This window comes from Scardinius erythrophthalmus, assembly GCF_964197995.2.
Source record: "Scardinius erythrophthalmus genome assembly, chromosome: 19".
In the NCBI taxonomy this organism is placed as follows: domain Eukaryota; kingdom Metazoa; phylum Chordata; class Actinopteri; order Cypriniformes; family Leuciscidae; genus Scardinius; species Scardinius erythrophthalmus.
This window is the reverse complement of record NC_138239.1, coordinates 4,939,632-4,957,633: the sequence shown is the minus strand read 5'-3', so window position 1 is coordinate 4,957,633 and position 18,002 is coordinate 4,939,632. Positions and strand designations below refer to the sequence as shown.

The 18,002-nt window shown below is 37.5% G+C and overlaps 1 protein-coding gene across 1 annotated transcript in view; it reads right to left on the bottom strand.

Moving 5' to 3' along the window:
- Positions 1–2,474: 2,474 nt before the first annotated feature.
- LOC308680125 (CAP-Gly domain-containing linker protein 4) overlaps positions 2,475–18,002 on the bottom strand; it is a 48,079-nt gene continuing 32,551 nt past the window's right edge. The window contains exons 10-15 of the mRNA XM_081348075.1: positions 15,703–15,885; positions 14,686–14,823; positions 10,061–10,184; positions 6,169–6,233; positions 5,967–6,042; positions 2,475–4,696 (exon numbers count right to left, since the gene is read on the bottom strand). Of these exons, the coding sequence (XP_081204201.1) occupies positions 4,306–4,696; positions 5,967–6,042; positions 6,169–6,233; positions 10,061–10,184; positions 14,686–14,823; positions 15,703–15,885 (977 nt within the window). The 3' untranslated portion in view covers positions 2,475–4,305. The remainder of the gene's footprint in view (positions 4,697–5,966; positions 6,043–6,168; positions 6,234–10,060; positions 10,185–14,685; positions 14,824–15,702; positions 15,886–18,002) is intronic.

The window sequence follows — 18,002 nt, the reverse complement described above, 5'->3', positions numbered from 1 at the left end:
TTTACCATGTTGGTTCTGCTCTGTTTACCCTAAGCAGGGTTATTGCTGCTCTCCCTGATCTTATCCATGCTAGTTGCCCAGAACTGAACTATACCGCCAATCCAAACTATATGCTAATTGTCAATCGTATTTGACGATAGTGGTCCTGAAAGAAATACAGTTGTTGTGATTGGGTGTCACTCTGTGTTACCCCCCCGTTCTCCCTTAGAAGGGATCTTATCTGATCGTCATCTTATCTGAACGCAAAGGACAAAATAGGGTTTTGAAAGCCTGCTGTCCATTAAAGATGGAATAAATGTAGCTGCATTTTCTTGAAGGAAAATATTATGTAAAATCTAAATCTGAATGCTTTTTAGTTTTGCAGTTGGTACTTTCTAAGCATGCTCATTACACAGATTTTTGAGCAAAGATTGCAACTTAGTTAAATAGTCGGAAATTTGGTATATAGCCTACTAGATCCAAGCACATGAAAGTCGTAATTACAAGTAGGAAAATTCAGGATTCTAGACTAGAGGAGTGCCGAGTTGCTAAGTTGAAGGGATGTGTAGATGTGAAACATGGCAGCGGACAAGTCTTTTGTTAATGCTAACAAATTATTTTGGTAGCACTTAATTTTACAGTCTTCGTCCCCATGTACATACATTATAGTATTACAATCAATGGGTAATAACTAGGTACTAACCCTGAACCTACCTTTAAACCTAACCTTAGTTACCTTATATTACCCAGTACTTTCTTAGGTAAGTACACATACGTTATTTTCAATAGTTAAATTTAAATAGCGTTTCCATGACTTTTCAAAAGTGGAAAAAAAAGTAGTGAGAGATTTACCATCACACCCCAATTTTTAGTAGAAAACGTATTCAAAATCCTGGTAGCTTTTCTCACGTACTCTGTACATACACTAGAGCTTGCAAAGAATTGTACCAAAAATCCAGTGAGTGGCATTTTTGTTGGACTATAACATTTGCCTGTGATGAGAATGACCCGATCTGTTCAATCTGATACAGTAAAAAAAAGAGCACAAATAAACAAAATTGCAACACTGAGGTGAAGGTCGTCTCTGACTGTGCAGTATGTCAAACCATCGCCGCTGATGGGCTTGAGCAGCAGGACATTGTGATAGAGTTCTCTCCTATCAGTCAAGGTCACAGAGGGCAGAACCAACACACTGAATAATTGAACATTGACAAACGGTCGGATGAATCTTAATTTTTGCCTTGACATGCAGATGGCAGGATCAGAATCTGGCATTAACAGCATGAATCTATTGATCTATCCTGTCTAATGTCTCGGGAATGTGTTCCTCTCATAAATTAGGCCCATTAAAAACATTTGAGCCAGTGTGAATGCCATGGCATAGCAAAGCTTCCATGCTGACCACGCGAGTCCTTTCATGGCCACGGTCCACCCATTTCCAAATGGATACTAATTCACCATGTCACAAATCATTTCAAGCTGTTTCCATAAATATGAGTCCAATGGCAGTCCAATGCACTGAGCGTTCTCCTGAATTTACGGTATCGAGTAAACATAGAGCAGATGGCTGCCCACGGTCACAATGTGGTATTTCCTGACCAATTCCTAATATCGTTCAAATCAACCATGACAAGCAATTAGACATTATGTTGAAAGCTGTTTTATTTAGACAGCGTAATGGCGTGAAGCCTTGCCAATCATGAAATCTCATTGGTCAAAATCACTCTGCTCAGATTTTATGATGTGCTGCGATTATGTCACGCTGTTTCACTTTCCGTGTAAACAGCATGTTGTGATGTTTAAAGGTACACGCTGAGTTAGTGGATGATTCTTGACACAAATAAGATGTAAAGTGGACCAAGGAGAAAAAGGGGCAGAGGTGACCTTTTACTTGATAAAGTGGACATTAAGTTGCTATAGGAATTTAAACGAGTTGCTGCAAAATTCATTTCCAAAAGTTATAACTTGGGTTATATAAGTGCACAAAGAGGATCTTCAGATGTAGCCAACAAAGTGCTTGTACTGGTGGGTTAATTTTTCACAGCTCAAATCCAAATCCCATGCTTCAAGCTTTTGGGTTTGGTTTACTGAATACATTATTAATCCTATTACTAAATACATTTATGTAAATAAACCAGTGCTCAGTTATCAGATGCTGAGAATAAACTTCTGATTACCATCAAAAAGAAAAATAATGTTGCACCTGTTGTTATTTTTTTTCTTTGATTGATTATTTCCATTTGTTATATTCTTTGTATGTTTTAGAACATTTTCAATTTGGATCAGAGTAGTTAATGTGATGAACTTGATGGGGACTGTCTACTCTACATCTACTAAAACTCACATTTATTGCGTCCAAAATTGCATACTGAGTAGGTTTTATACAGTATTTAATGAGGAATGAACTTTGCAACTGTAAAAATGTACATTCTAAATAGTATGAATGTGTATAGTATGAATACAATCTGGGTGAGGCAGAAAACAAAACAGACTTTAAAATATTAGAACTTTTTATTGTTATCAGCTGACAAATTTGACAAACATTCTTTGTGCATTACATTTAATAAATCAGTTTTACTGCTAAAACACTAAATTTAAATTCACACAAAATATACACCCAACACACAGCTAAGCAGATAATGTACAAAACATCCCTGTGGATACAGGCTGAAATGTGCAATTAGACTTCAACTTCCATTGGAAATTTTAGAACCCTTATCATTTACCGATTTTTGTTGTTGTTGTTGAATTTTCTGATATCATAAACAACTCCTTAGTGCAAAATGATATGATTCTTGAGGAATCATTCATCTGTATGTCTCGCATTTATACTGACTGTAAACTCATCCTAGACATTGTTTAAGAATTTGGAAAGGAATTAAAAATTAAAGGGATGGAAAATATAAATGAATCAATAATTGAAACCAAAATGGGAACAACTGCCTTCGAAAATATGACAAACAACGATTTTATCCAAATTATTGTCAGTCTCTTCTCATTAAGCATTTTATTATCTAATATAACTAACTTATATGAATGATCTTCAAAGTATGAAAAACACTACTCGCTTCATTATTATGGTTCTTCTCAACAATTGTTTGATTTGCTATTACAGACCGCAAAGGGTTAGTTCACCCAAAAATTCTGTCATTAATTACTCACCCTCATGTTGTTCCAACCCTGTAAAACCTTTGTTCATATTCGGAACACAAATGAAGATATTTTTGATGAAATCTGAGAGATTTCAGTCCCTCCATTGACAGCTACACAACTACCTTGTTCGCTGATCAATATTTATGTGAATAAAAACCTAAATTAAATCTGTTCATCATATAAAGCGACCATTTGGACTAAACCGCTCAATTCATATGGTTTATTTTCACGATCTCTTTCTGAACTTTTTGAAGCGTCAAAGTGGTAGTTGGGTAACTGTCAACGGAGAGACAGAAAACTCAGATTTCATCAATAATATCTTCATTTGTGCTCCGAAGATGAACGAAAGTCTTACGGGTTTGAAACAACATTTTTAGATGAACTATCCACTTCAAAACATCCCAAAGAAAAACAATATCTTCCACAAAACCGCTTCTGATTTGCTTGATTTAGACTTCATTGTTTGGTCTGTTTATCTTCGTTGACTGACTTCATTAACTGACACAAGTTTCTATTAGGTATCTCTGTTATTACAGGCAAAGCAAAAACCTGTCAGATGCAACAACTGCTGCATCATCTGGAACAATCGAGTTTTGATTCTCTGAGCTGATTAAATCTTGGATTATGATAATATTAAAGTGCTTATTATTTCATCTTAACTGCTCTCGCATCAAAAGGGAAAGATTACGAGTTTCTGAACGTGCAAGTGCCATGTTCTGAAGGGACTCACACCTGCTATAAAAAAGAACAGACAAACTAAGCTACGCTTCATTCTCAGATAACTTCTGAGCGGATATGAGGAGCTAATATTGTCACAGTTATTGAAGCTATTAAATCTTCTTAAATCCTGCTATTAAAGTCATTGTCTTCGCCCACAGACTTTTATTAAAGTGCTCCGATATTGCTACTGTTTACTTCATCCGACGCATATGAATTCAAACCTCCAGTTAAGATTAAAACCTCAGAAGAATTCAAATGTAATGTTTTCTCCCGAAATGTTTGCAAAATGGAGTAAACAGTTTATCAGCAGTGAACGTCTGAGTCTTAGTGCAGTTAGAAAGAAAATGCCTCCTCAGGTTGGCTGAAATGTCAAAACAAATCCATAGAAACAAAATGAACCGAAAGCCAGATGGGTGGAGAGATGGGAAGCCCATTTTTCAGCGTGTGGCGGTCTCAGCTGCTTTCATCCACCAGCTTGGCTCCGTTGATACCACGGTACGTGACCCTGCTGGGTCGCACCAGAACCCCATGGCCAGGTCGGCAGCTGAAGTAGCGTCGGTTGCCCACAGAACCATCGTTTTTTCCTTTTGGGCTTCGCAGCTCGAGGCCGAGCCAGAGGCCGGGGGCAAAGTCAGCTGTGCCAATGTAGCGGATGGTGCCCATCTCATTGGCACTAATTAGCAAGACCTGCATGCCCAGGTGGAGTTTGACAGTGCCATCTGAGCCAGAGGAGCTGGTGCCACCCACTCGGTTAGGCCCTGGGCCAGCGCTGCTGTTCGCCCTTGATGTACCCCTGCCAGCGCTGACTGTGCTCCACCGGCGCCGCAAATTACTGGAACGGTTCCTGAGAGACGACAAACAGCATTTGAGAATGGGATACAAGGGACTAATTAACGCTACAATGCAATTTTAAGGCGAAAAAGAATTTTCGATTTCAGTCGAAACACTTTTGGTGGGCCGAAAAATCATTGACTCTCTAGAGGGCGACGATAGTGGATTTTAGCCATAATGATAACTAGGTTGGACCACGCTGGCCGATAACGATTAATCAACTGATAGTTTTTAAAATGGAAACTGAATGAAAACAAAGGTAACACATGAAAAAGTGCTGGACTTTTATTACAAAACAATACTGAACCATGAAAAATATTAATATATTAATTATACCTTGATCATTCATGTTAGTTTATAGTGCATTAACTAATGTTAAGAGATACAAATGTATGTAAAAATGCATTAGTAAATATTGAAATTAGCAATGAACATTACTTTTATTAACCTTAGGTAATGTTAGAAATTGACTCTTATTTTAAAGTGTTTATCAGTGTTTCAACTGCAGAAAGAAGTCAACAAAACAGCTTATGAACAATATGTCAAGCAATGTTACATTTAACTCAGGAAAATCATTCAATGTCAGGTAGAAATAAAATAACCCATTTAGCTAAATATATTCACCGTATTAGTCATTGCATTTTTACTAAACCTGTTGTCTTCATTATTTATGTCTGAATAAATATGTCATGAAAACAAGTTTGTCATGAAAACAAGTTATAGTCACCGTTTAAATGTTTATATTTCATCCACGAATTGGAGTAGAGACATAAATACATCATTAAAAAGTTGATATGTACAATTGAAATGTTTATATACAACCATTTGTTTTTATTTAAGTGTTGGTTAATAAATACATGCAATGAATTAATTGACTATTAAATGAGATTTATTTTCAGTTTCAGCTTTCAGCTAAATGAAAACTTTAATTTCAGTTTCAGTAAAAAAAAAATATATATACACATATATATCTATATATTAATACTAAGTAATACAAACATTTCTGAGATTATAAATGAATTAAAACTAATTAAAAGTGCCTGTTTTGAAACTAAAGGAATCTTTGAGATTTGGGCTTCTTTAGATTTTGGTAAAAAAAAAAAAAAAAAAAAACGATCATGGAAATGAGGACAGAAAATGATATAACTCAAACCAACATTTGTCCATCATGAGCACCAAGGTTCAAGTATGCGGAACGCATGGACTAACCACGAGCCACAACTCCTCCTAGTGAAACATTCTTTACTTGAAAAAAGGTACAGTCGTATTAACATTATTCCCACCTGCTTGCTTGACCTTTCCGACTTGGTTCTCTCTGAGTGGCGATGGCTGAGGAAGTGCTGAGGGTGCGTCGAATTCCTTAAAAAAAAACACAAACATCCACTGAAAAATGACAGTTTTATATGAAAAAGGGAATGTCTAAAAACTCGTCAGTCATACAAGATTTGACAGAGGAGAGGGAAACAGACAGCAGTAATGGCTCACCTGTGAAGGAATAGTTCATCCGAGACGAGGACAGCTCTGACAGACAGTCCACTGAGCCATGAATCCTGCTAGTTAAAACAAAGTGAATGTTCAGTATTACTTCTTCCACTGCACTTGAACAACTGATGCTCTGGCAGAAAACTGTCAAGACACATTATTTTACCCTTGCGTATACTCTGTTAGCTGTCAAACAACAAATTTATCGCTTCAAAATAGTGACAGTCACATGGGTCTATTTTGACAAATGCTTGTCAAAATTGTCACAAACAATTTGACATGTAAATATGTAGCAGGAACAAAATCACAAACCTTTACACGTTAGGATTGGGGGGTGGGGGTGATTCTCCAACGGACAGGTAAAAACTCTTTGAAATGAATATCTTTGAAGTGAATATGAAATGGTACTCGAAACATATTTTACTTCCATAATTTGATGGAAGCCAGACTTAAATATGAGCTTGAAGACGACAACACATTGACTTGACTGCCAACAACCCCGTTTGAGGAGGCGTTATCAAGAGGATGTGGGGGCTGAAGGTCAAGTTCGGTCATATTCCTAATTTAGAGTATGACAAATCGATTTTTTGTTTTTTATATTTAACATTTAAAATTACATTATAATAGTCCAACAAATGTTTGAAGAACTTCAAAAAAATATATAAAAAAATAATTATGGACTATATAGTAAATTACTATAAAAAAGTCTAACAGTCAAAAATAGTCAGAATGCAATGTAACAGAGAGGAAAGTAAAGATGGAAAGCTCCTAAAGCTTAGCTTCATATACATTCATGGATAATCTGTTGTTTTGTCGTTAGTGAAAATCAATATTGACCTTGTATTTGAAAAAGGATCCTCATCTAAGAAGCAATACTAAAATTCAGAGTCAGTTCATTCGGAGATTTTTGACTGTCAAAATGCCGACGGACACAGCTACAGTGAGTTTTTCAAAATCTTTCTTTTTAGTAAACTCTGTGAACACAAACAATGTTCTCAATGCTGGAGTTCATGTGTAGAGCCTCTGGTGATACATCGAGCAAAGTTTCATGTTGTGTCGAGCCTTCTTAGTGTTTTAAAAATAGCGATTTTTGATGCTATCATAGAAGTGCCCCTAGCACTCCCATTCACAAGGCATTTAACCAAAAACAAAGATACGGTCAAACTTAAAAGTGGCGTTTCCATCCTAATTATGCTTTTAAACGAAAGTTTGCCTCGGGTAGATTAACAAAAAGACTCTAGGTTGCATTTTGGCGACAGTTATCCTTTAAGACTTCAAATCATCTCAGCATACCTGAAGAGTTTTGGTTCTTTTTAAATTTACCTTCATTTGCTATTATTCCTGTAATCTTTGCTAACCAACATTAAAAATGATCCAACATTAGAAACAGTAGTCTGCATCACATACAACATTTTGGTGAAACCTCTACACATTTCAGATCATTTCTTCATTACTTTCACTCTACAACTTATACTTGTGCACAAGCAACCGCTCTCCCAGTTGCTCTCAGACGAAACCTGGGCTCACTTTCTCCTTCCCATCTTTCCTCTGTTATGTCATCCTCTCTTCCCTCACCCACACGATTCTCACCTCTGGATGTGAACACCGCAACGGACACTTTATGTTCCACTTTAACATCTTTCCTACACAATATCTGTCCTCTCTCCTCCAGGCCAGCACGTGCTACTCCCTCTAACCCCTGGTTATCTGATGTTCTTCGTGAACACCGGACCAAACTCAGGGCAGCAGAGAGAAAATGCCGCAAATCAGAAGACCCATCTGACCAGAGTATGTATCAGTCTCTGCTCTCATCCATCTGTTGAAGTTCATGCTTTCATTTCATGAAGTTCATTTCACATGCACACTTTTCAAAACAATCAACTCTTTCCTCTGCCCCCCTCCACCTCCTCTTTAACTGCTGATGATTTTGCTCAATTCTTCACTGACAAAACTCCAGCAATCTTCTCTCCCTATCTAAACTTCTCCTCTCCAGTCACCCTACCTCCTGCCCTCTAGATCCCATGCCCTCACACCTACAAGCCATCTCTCCTACACTTTCACCAGCACTCACACACACATCAACACATCTCTCCACACTGGCATTTTCTCTACCGCATTCAAGCAGGCTCAGGCAACTCCACTGTTCAAAAAACCCACATTAAACACGTCACTTGTTGACTGAGACGTTTTCGTCAAGCGCAAACTTATGAATGTGCGCATGTTAAATAGGCCGGAAGTAATGGTTTATAGTATAAAGTTTCAAGTTTATACGTTTTGTTTCAAAGGTTATAATAAGTTTCAAATATTAGGCAAGGCAAGGCAAGTTTTGGGAAAATTCAAACAGTTATAAAAGGAATTAAAAGAGTAAAAATATGAAACATAATTAAACTTCTCATCTGGCAAAACACCGGTATATCATATTTTCTTAGTTTTACTCTGAGATTTTCCCATGGTGATTTCACTGTGTCTGTGGTGTTCTTTCAGTGCGCCTAAGTAATCTATTGGACGTCTCCAGTAGACCCGATTTTCCCCTAAAATCGGACAGGAGGAGCTCTAGGACTGACTCACGGGGTAACCTCGGGTTCACTTTCCCATTTGTCCACACCCGTAAGATTTGTTCGGAAGCTCTAAGAATGTTCATTTCATTAGTATTTATTTTTCTCACACGCACACCGATTGTTCCGCTTCAGAAGACAATGATGGGAGTCATGTGGGTTACTGTCGAGTTCATTTTCTGTGGTTTTTAAAGTCAACTTTGAGAGTTCCATCCGCTTGCATTATATGGACTCGCAGAAATGAATTGTTTTTCTAAAAAATTCTTTCTTTGTGTTCCACAGAAGTAAAAAAAAGTAATCTGGCAGGGCGTTATGTTGAGTAAATGAAAGAGAGAATTTTCATTTTTGGGTGGAGAATCCTTTTAAGACGAGGAAAATGAATTAAGAAATAAATAGTGGCTATTTCAATTTGAAGAGCCTCTGACAAAATGAAAGGAAGCGGTTGGGATCTCTCTGCCGGCGTGTCTGAGGCTGCCCCGAGGGTTAATTAAGAAGACACAATGAAAGAAAGCTTTTAGAACAATGTGCTTATCAGTCGCTCAGACCCTTTACAAAAATACAATGGGAAAGAAAGAGCGGAATATGGCATAGGTGAATGGTTCTGAATTAAGAATATATGATTCATGACAGATGGAGAAGATACGAACATTGATCATTTGTTGAATAACCAGCAGGGGAATAAAAGCAGTAAAAGGTACAGAGGGACAAATGGAGGGCAGACCGCTGTCGATGGGAAGGATTAAAGTCATAATGGAAGACTGACTGGAGAAAAGTAAATCGAATACAAGGAAAACAAAAAAAAGGCTGGATATTTAATTAAAAGAAAGTAGAAAGGAAGTAATTCCTTTCCTGTCAAATTAAAGTCAAATAAGTAAAAGTCAAATATAAACTACACTTTCTGAAGAAATGTGACCAAACTTGTCACTGTTGGGTGGCTCCCAGGGCATTTCTATGCAATTGTTAAGGCTTCTGACTCCTCTTTTAAATACTATTGAATTTTTCACAAATGTTATTGTCTGCCAGAAGTCTAATTGCCAAAAAGTACGCCAACAATACCCATCAAGTTTATCTGTGATACCAGAGTGGCTGGTAAATGTCTTTTGAGGACAAGGGCAGGACGGTTATTTTCGGTGGGGAACGTTACGTCCCTCATGCAGAAATGACTTACAAATGTCGATGCACAATCTTATTAATGCTTCTGTACAGAAAGGTCGAAATCTCAGTTCAACAATCAAAGACACAGTCAGCTAGAAATAATCACGCTAAAAGTCAGCAAGATACCAGAAATAAGACTCAGTTAAGATGCGGTTATTGCTGCAAATTCTCCACGGTGCACTTGCCTCTGAACTCGTGAGGGTGGGGCGAAGACTCCGTGTTTAGGAGGACAGCTGAAGTATCGTACTCCTCCAACTGATCCGTCATTCTTTCCGCTCGGCTTGTCCAACTCAATCCCCAACCAAAATCCTGTCAGGGACACACACACACACACACACACACACACACACACACACACACACACACACACACACACACACACACACACACACACACGTTTTGAGAAATGTAGCGATTCTCTTGCCGACCTGAGCTTTGGTAAACAATCTCCAATCTGTCATCCCTCAGTACAGCTCGAGTCTAAACAAACGAATACCAAATCCTGCGATTTGAGTAAATCCAGCTATTCCTTCCAAAAGCTTTGTGATGCTTTGTAATGCAAGGACAAACAGTTGCTTTTTAGTAAACAAAGCACAAAGCACAGGGTGAGTTGTATTCTACAAATGTGTGAATAGCAGATGAAAAGGGCACATTGAGAGGAAGATGGATTTCACCTTAAGGTACCCTATCAATAAAATGGCACGGATAAGATCCATGTTCTTTAAAAAAAAATAAAAAAAAAACCTTGAATAGAAAGTCGTTACTGTCTTGTTGAAGTGGTTCTTTTCCAGCAGGAAAATTGAAGTCAGCTGCTTAAATTTCCAAATCCAAAGTGATTACAGAGCAATAGCTCTCATTATGTCTGAAATATAATTGATTTGTGTTAATATGATTTGGTAATAAGATATTAGTTTTCAGTTCAATACTGGGCACTTCCAAGTCTTACATAGCCTCTTCGTCTGTCCACTTTTTTTTTTTTTTATATATAAATATGGTCCCCACAAAAACATACATTTTTTGTTCCCTTGGGTAAAATAAGTAAATCGTAGCGTAGCTGTCGGGCGGAGACCTTGTATAATATATTTTTTTTCTTTTCACAAATCATTAATATTGGTCACTCTTTACATCTGTCTGTGGTTTTTGCAAATATCTAACTAATGAAAAGTATTAAAAAGAGCTTGTGACTAAACCTCGTAACTCCATTGGATCCTCAATCTGCCAGTCAAACCTCGTAACTTCTTCACTCAAGAAACACTATCAATATAAAGGCTAATGTTTTATGTACTCGAGGAGTGGAGAAGAGTGTCTTTCTAGAAATACGGTCTTAAATAGAATATCACAAATTTTTTAGTAACATGGGATTTTGCATGGGAACATGGGAAAAAGCTTAATGCCCACACAGCTACAATAAACTTTATAACCTGTGAGTTGATGAAAACGTAATGTGATGGACTTACTGCCTCAAAGACGTCTAAAAATCTCAAATTCACCAGTCAAAAACCTTGTAACTCAATTTCAGCTTGAAGTTGGTAAATTGTAACTAATAAAATGACACATGCAGGTGTCTGACCATATACAGTATAAAGACATTAGTTTTATTTAAACTATATGGTAGATGCTTGTCTCATGTGTACAGTCATGGTCAGAATTATTGGGACCCTTGGTAAACATGATCAGAGAAGGCTGTGAAAATAAATCTGCATTGTGTATTCTTTTGATATTTAATTAAAAATATGTGAAAAAAACAACAACAAAAAAAATCACTTTTCATTAGAGTAAACAAACTGAAAGCGGAGGGATATCACATTATGAAATAAATGTTTTTTTTGTTTTTTCTCTAATACATGTTGGCCACAATTATTGGCACCCCTAGAAATTCTTAAGAGTAAAATATCTCTGAAGTTTATTCCGATTCGTATTATTATTATTTTTTTTACCACACCAGGGTGACTTGGAACATGAAATTGTCCAGTAATGACTTCTTGTTTCACAGGAGTATAAATATGAGGAAACAAGGCCAAAATCCCTTAATCATCCATCACAATGAGTAAAACCAAAGAACCATTAATCCATTCATTACATACCATATATATATAGTTCTGATGTGCAGCAAAAGATTGTTGAGCTTCACAAAATAGAAAGTGGCTGCAAGAAAACAGTTAAAAGTATTGAAAATTACCATTTCCACCATTAGGGCAATAATTAAGAAGTTCCAATCAACTAAAGATGTTACAAATCTGCCTGGACGAGAATATGTCTATATTGTCTTAATGCACAGTGAGGAGGAGAGTGTGAGTGTCCAAAGACTCTCCAAGGATCACAGCTGGAGAATTGCAGAAATTGGTATAGAGTCAGAAAGCTTAAAAAAAAAAACTTATCAAACAGCACCAACATCACCACATGTTGTTTGGGAGGGTTTTGAGAAAAAATCCCTTCTCTTATCCAAAAACAAACTCCAGCATATTCAGTTGTCAGACAGGATTGGAACTTCAAACGGGACCGGCGTCTATGATCAGATGAAACTAAAAAAAGAGCTTTTTGGAAGCAAACCCAACATATGGGTTTAAAGCAAACATGGATAAAAAGGTACCCCATGCCCATGGTTAAATATACTGCTAGATCTTTAATGTTGTGGGCCTATTTTTCAACCAAAGGTCCTGGACTTCTTGTTCAGATACATGGTAGCATGGATTCAATCAAATACAAACAGATACAAACTCAAAACCTGACCGCTTCTGCTAGAAATGTTAAAATGGGAATCAGCTGGATCTTCCATCAGGACAATGATCCAAAACAAACATCAAATTCAATGCAAAAATGGGTCACTGAGCACAAAATGAAGCTTCTGCCAAAACCATACCAGACCCCTGACCTGAACCCTATAGAAAATGAGTGGGCTGAACTGAAGAGGAGGTGCGCCAACATGGATCTGGGAATCTGAAGGATCTGGAGAGATTCTGTATGGAGGAATGGTCTCTGATCTCTTGACACGTGTTATCCAAACTCATCAGGCATTATAGGAGAAGACTGAGAGCTGTTCTCTTGGCAAAAGGAGGTTGCAAATAGTATTGAATAAATGAGTGCCATTAATTGTGGCCAATGTGTTTTGGAGAAAAACACATTTCATAGAGAGATTTTCCCCCCATTTTCAATTTGTTTACTTCAACGAACGGTTAGATTTTTGTGATTTTTTTTTTTTTTTTTTTGTAATGAAAGGATCAAAATTATTAACAATGCAGGTTTATTTTCACAGGCTTCATTTTTCCCCATTTACCAAGGGTGCTAATAATTCTGACCAGGACTGCATAATGTATTTTATTATATTTTGTCCCTGCTGTGCATATAATTGAGCATTGGCCAATGTAATATGTGTCCTAGTAAGCTATCACAGACTTCTCTCCAAATCTGTTTTTAGCTTTTCCAATTGATTTTGATGAAATTACTGTGCTTCCTGCAACATGAAAGTGCTCTCCAGAAAAAGCTGAGTTCAACAGCACTCAGGGGTCATTAATTAGCAGACTAGAGTAAGCGTTTTAAGGCTTTTTATGAGAATAGTTTAGCTACTCTTGTTTTCCAAACCATGAACCTGCAGCATTCAGGCATAAATATTCAATCACATTATGTCAAATAAAATGTATTTAATGAACAAATCTTCAAATATATATATATATATATATATATATATATATATATATATAAACACACGCCTTAATACAGCGGTACGTCAGCTCATGGCACATTGGCTTATTCAACAAAATGCAAATTGATGATAAAAACCGATCCTTCAAAGAATTAACAGTATTGAGTTGTTCTCCCTGTTTTAAAGTATTAAACCCATGTGTCTCAACTCTTCATAATCCATAGTGCTCGCTGAACCTGAATCTTGATTTTATTAGGTTCAATATCAGCTGAGTCAGCAGTCACAATCATGGACAATATGCAATAAATGTTGTTCTCAGTTCACAATCTGTATAAATCTGTTCTCCATTCAGTCGTTCACTCCTGACTTTAGTAATAAAGGGGTTACTCTTTATTTTAAGGGTGCACTTGTTATAGTGTAATTACACACTGTAATATGTATTATCATGTTTTTACTATATGGCTAGGGTTAGGATTAGGGTTAGTTGCTTGTAATTATGCAGTATTTACTGTTATTACTAAAGTAAGTACATGTTTCTTTTCTTTTTTCATTTTAACATGCTACTTAAAATACACATGCTACAATCTAATCATTTCTTTTATTTGGCATGCCTCAAGTTTTTTAATTTGTGTAATCTGAGCTCTAAAAGGATGTAGCTGAAGGTTCTTGGAACACAACGAGTGTCTTTGAAATTCTGCAAAATATCTGATGTACTGCAGTAAATACAGTGACCAACTTCACAGTGCTGAAGAACTGCTGAGCTCACCTGAGAGTACCAGTTCCATTAAGCGGATAACCTTTATACGGTATACATTTAAAAAACTGCTGTATTCAACTTAAAAACCTAGCAGAGTAGCAGACATAAAGTCCCAGCAGAAAGACAGGTAAAGTGTGCGACACGTTAAGTGAATTTGAGTGGCTGGCCTTTTACTCATTTATAAAATGTTTCTTTATCCATTGTGTGATATTAGACGTCTTGGAACATTTATGCTGCTACTGAAATATGGCTTTAATTCATCCAGAGGTTACATAAAGGAGAGGGATCCAAGTACATTGACAAAGGAGTAGCCATTGAATATCTCTAAATGTGCAATTAACCCCCGACCTTAGCACACTTTCCTGAGCTATCGTACACTGCAGGAGATTGTTAGAAAGGCGATAGTGTCATACCTGGAGCAAAACTGGTCTTCCCGAAAAACCGCACAATCCCTGTCCTTTGTCCCACCACCAATACACGCTCCCCTAAATGCACATCTGAGCTCTCATATGCTGTGCTGCTGGCTGAAGGGGTTCTGCTGCGAGCAATTCCTGATGAAAGAAAAGAAAAGATCTCATAATCTCTAAATGCACTAATAAAGGGATAGTTCACCCAAAGGTGTGTTCTCTTTTGGCTTAAGTCGACTTGCGTACGGCTGTCTGTCGGAAGCTAGTTGTTTTAGTCGATACGGTTTTAAATATAGATATTTTTCTTACATGAGCGCATCGCTTCATGTAAGAAAGCCTTTATTAACCCGCCAGAGCTATGTGGAGCACTTTTATCATGGATGGATGCGCTTTGATGGACTTCCAAAAAAATATACCCATTGACTCCCATTATAAAGCTTGAAAGAACCAGGACATTTTTTTATTATAACTCCGATTGTATTCGTCTAAAAGAAGAGTGTTACATACACATAGGATGGCTTCAAGGTGAGTAAATCATGGGCTAACTTTCATATTTGGGTGAACTATCCCTTTAATATCCATCTAAAAACATCACACATTTTACATTCAAAACCTAGTAGAGAGTAGGGTAAGTTGCATCAATCGTTAATGTGTATCATAATATTTATGTGTCATGTGACCAGATACTTAGAAAGGTTACTTAGAAAAAGTTACAGAAAGGTTACCGTTACTTACATTAAAAAACCTTCTCATGGCTAGTTCATTGATATCTTTATAAAATGCAAATAATGTACACTGCAAAGACCCTGCAAATGGATCATGCATAAATAAGTATTTATATTTTAATTATTTTGATAAACAACTCACTTATGTTCATTTATGTGCTGTGGGATTAGTCTTTGCCCTTGAGGGTGATGCAAAACTGTGTTTGGAACCTATGACTTTGTGATAATGATGATGCACACTGCTATTTACAAATACATATTCAAGGCTAATTATTGTAGATGGTCAAAAGTAATGTACCAGAGTGTGGGGTGGCGGTGAGGGAACGGGAAGGCGGAGGAGTAGATATGGTGCTCGGAGGAGTCCGTTCCTGCCATGGGCGCAAAGGTGGTCTTTGTCGTGGTGGTGGTCTTGGTGGACGTCTGGAAGCATGTCTGGAGTCCAAAGAAGAAGAGGAGGTGGAACAACTGAGTGAAAGAAGACCTGTGAGAAAGGACAGAGTGGAACTGTAACAAAGCAGATTTAAAAAATGAAGAGGATTACCACAATTGCTACAATTTAAAGATGGTTTACAGGCACTGTAGTCCACTGTGTGGAGCTTGTGACTATTGCAAGTGAGCAGCTGAGAAGTTATATTTATATTTACTTCTTAATTATTAAATCCAGGCAATTGGTTGATGAAACATTGATTAAAATTAAGATACAATTAATACAAAACGAAATTCACTTTAAAAGAAAGGCTTTGTGCTTTCTTTTGTTATTGTGTTTTTGTTCAAAGGACTTTAGTTTGTGGACAAAACGCCTATGGTTTTGGCTGTAGGTCCGGGTCCGTATTGGACGGCTTCTGGGTCCGGAACCGGACCGCGGTCCGCCTGTTAGTGACCTATGTAAACAAATAGAGTTGCATACTCTAGTCTCTCAGAACTGTGGAGGAGCCACTGATTCTGGAGGTGAAAGTGCACAGAAATTGCAGTAAAATGCATTCAAAGTGAGTCTGATTTTGAGTTTGATGTGTGGAAAATTTCTGCATGATATCATGAAAATCTTTTTTGTCATGAATCACACATAATTGAATTATATAGAACAAGAAAATTGCTCCCAGATACCATTAACTTTTCCTTCTTCTTGCCTAGAAAACAGCATCTAATGTGAGGCAGATCATGTGTGCTCCACTCCTACTGGTATGACTGACTGACTGATAAAGTTCACACATTATTTAAAGCCTAAATGTAAAATAACACTATTTGTTCACAATAGAAAATTAAATATATAGTTTCATCTTTGCTAAAGCTGTATTTTGTTGTTTTATTAATATTAATGACACAGACAACAGTAGGAATATTATATGTGTGCCATCACTTTAAGACCGACTGCACGGGCCGAAAAAAATTGACAAACATCCGATATTTTTCTAACTGTTCACTGTTTTACTGTTCACTTGTGACTTAAACGAGAGAATGCTTGCCTTAGACATAATTCTGTGTTTATGTTTATGAAACGCAAAAGAGGAATCAATTCGGTGTTCGACGGTCTCTCTCTCTCTCTCTCTCTCTGCCAAAGCAATAGACATAGACAAATAAAAGGGGGGAAGAAAACATTTATATAATACACATAAATGTATCTCAAAAAAAAAAAAATATATATATATATAAGCACAGAGAGTACTTTAAAGGGAAAAGAGGGTTCACCCCTTGTCCCTCATATGATGGCAGGAAGACACATACTGCACTCTTTGGCTCTCCAGCTCTGCTTGTGTCGGCCCGTCTCCACACACAGATGTTGTCTTTACTCGTCTGTTCTCTGCCAGTGCTCGTGGATGGTGTTGTTGTAGTTGGTGGATGGTATGGTGTGATGCTGCTGCTGACTTTCCTCTTGAGGCTCTGAGGGGCTTGATGAGATTGTGGGGTTGCAGGAGTGAAGGAGCTCAGTGATTGTGTGCTGACACACTGCTGATGTTGAGCTGATGTTGGGATGCGTTCAGGAGTGGAGGTGCTCAGCGATGTTGTCTCTCAAGGCCTATATCTTGGGAGATGCAGAAGTGCTGATGTGTCTGTCTGTAAGAGGAGTTCTTGAGCTAGTCAGTGTTGGTGTCCGATGTGTTGCAGAGTCCCTCCTCTGTGCTTCTCTTCACTTCAGGATCTTTCTTAATCTTCTAAACCTCCAATTTAAGGTTTTTGAAGTTCCTCTGGAATTCATTAAAAGCTGGTTTCTGGTCCCTGGACCATGACTGTCCCATTATGATAGAGGTTCACAATCAGCTTTGTGTCGTTGTCTCCTTCCAGAATCTCTCTCTCTCTCTCTCTCTCTCTCTCTCTCTCTCTCTGCGCGAGTCCCGATTTTCGCCTCTTCTTCTGTGTTTAAAATTGCTTGAATGTGTAAATTGGCAAGACGAAACACGTCCAAATTATAAACTTTCACTCTATGATGGCTAAATTAAGCAGTTAATCTGTGAATCACATGCGCGCCGAACCGTGGGGCCTAATCCGTACAGATCAACTGTGATCCGTTCCACCCCAATTTACATTAAGGTAAACTTTAACACAACCACGTTGTTACTTGTGTCACCAATATTGTAAGCTCTCACTGAAATTAACTGACTT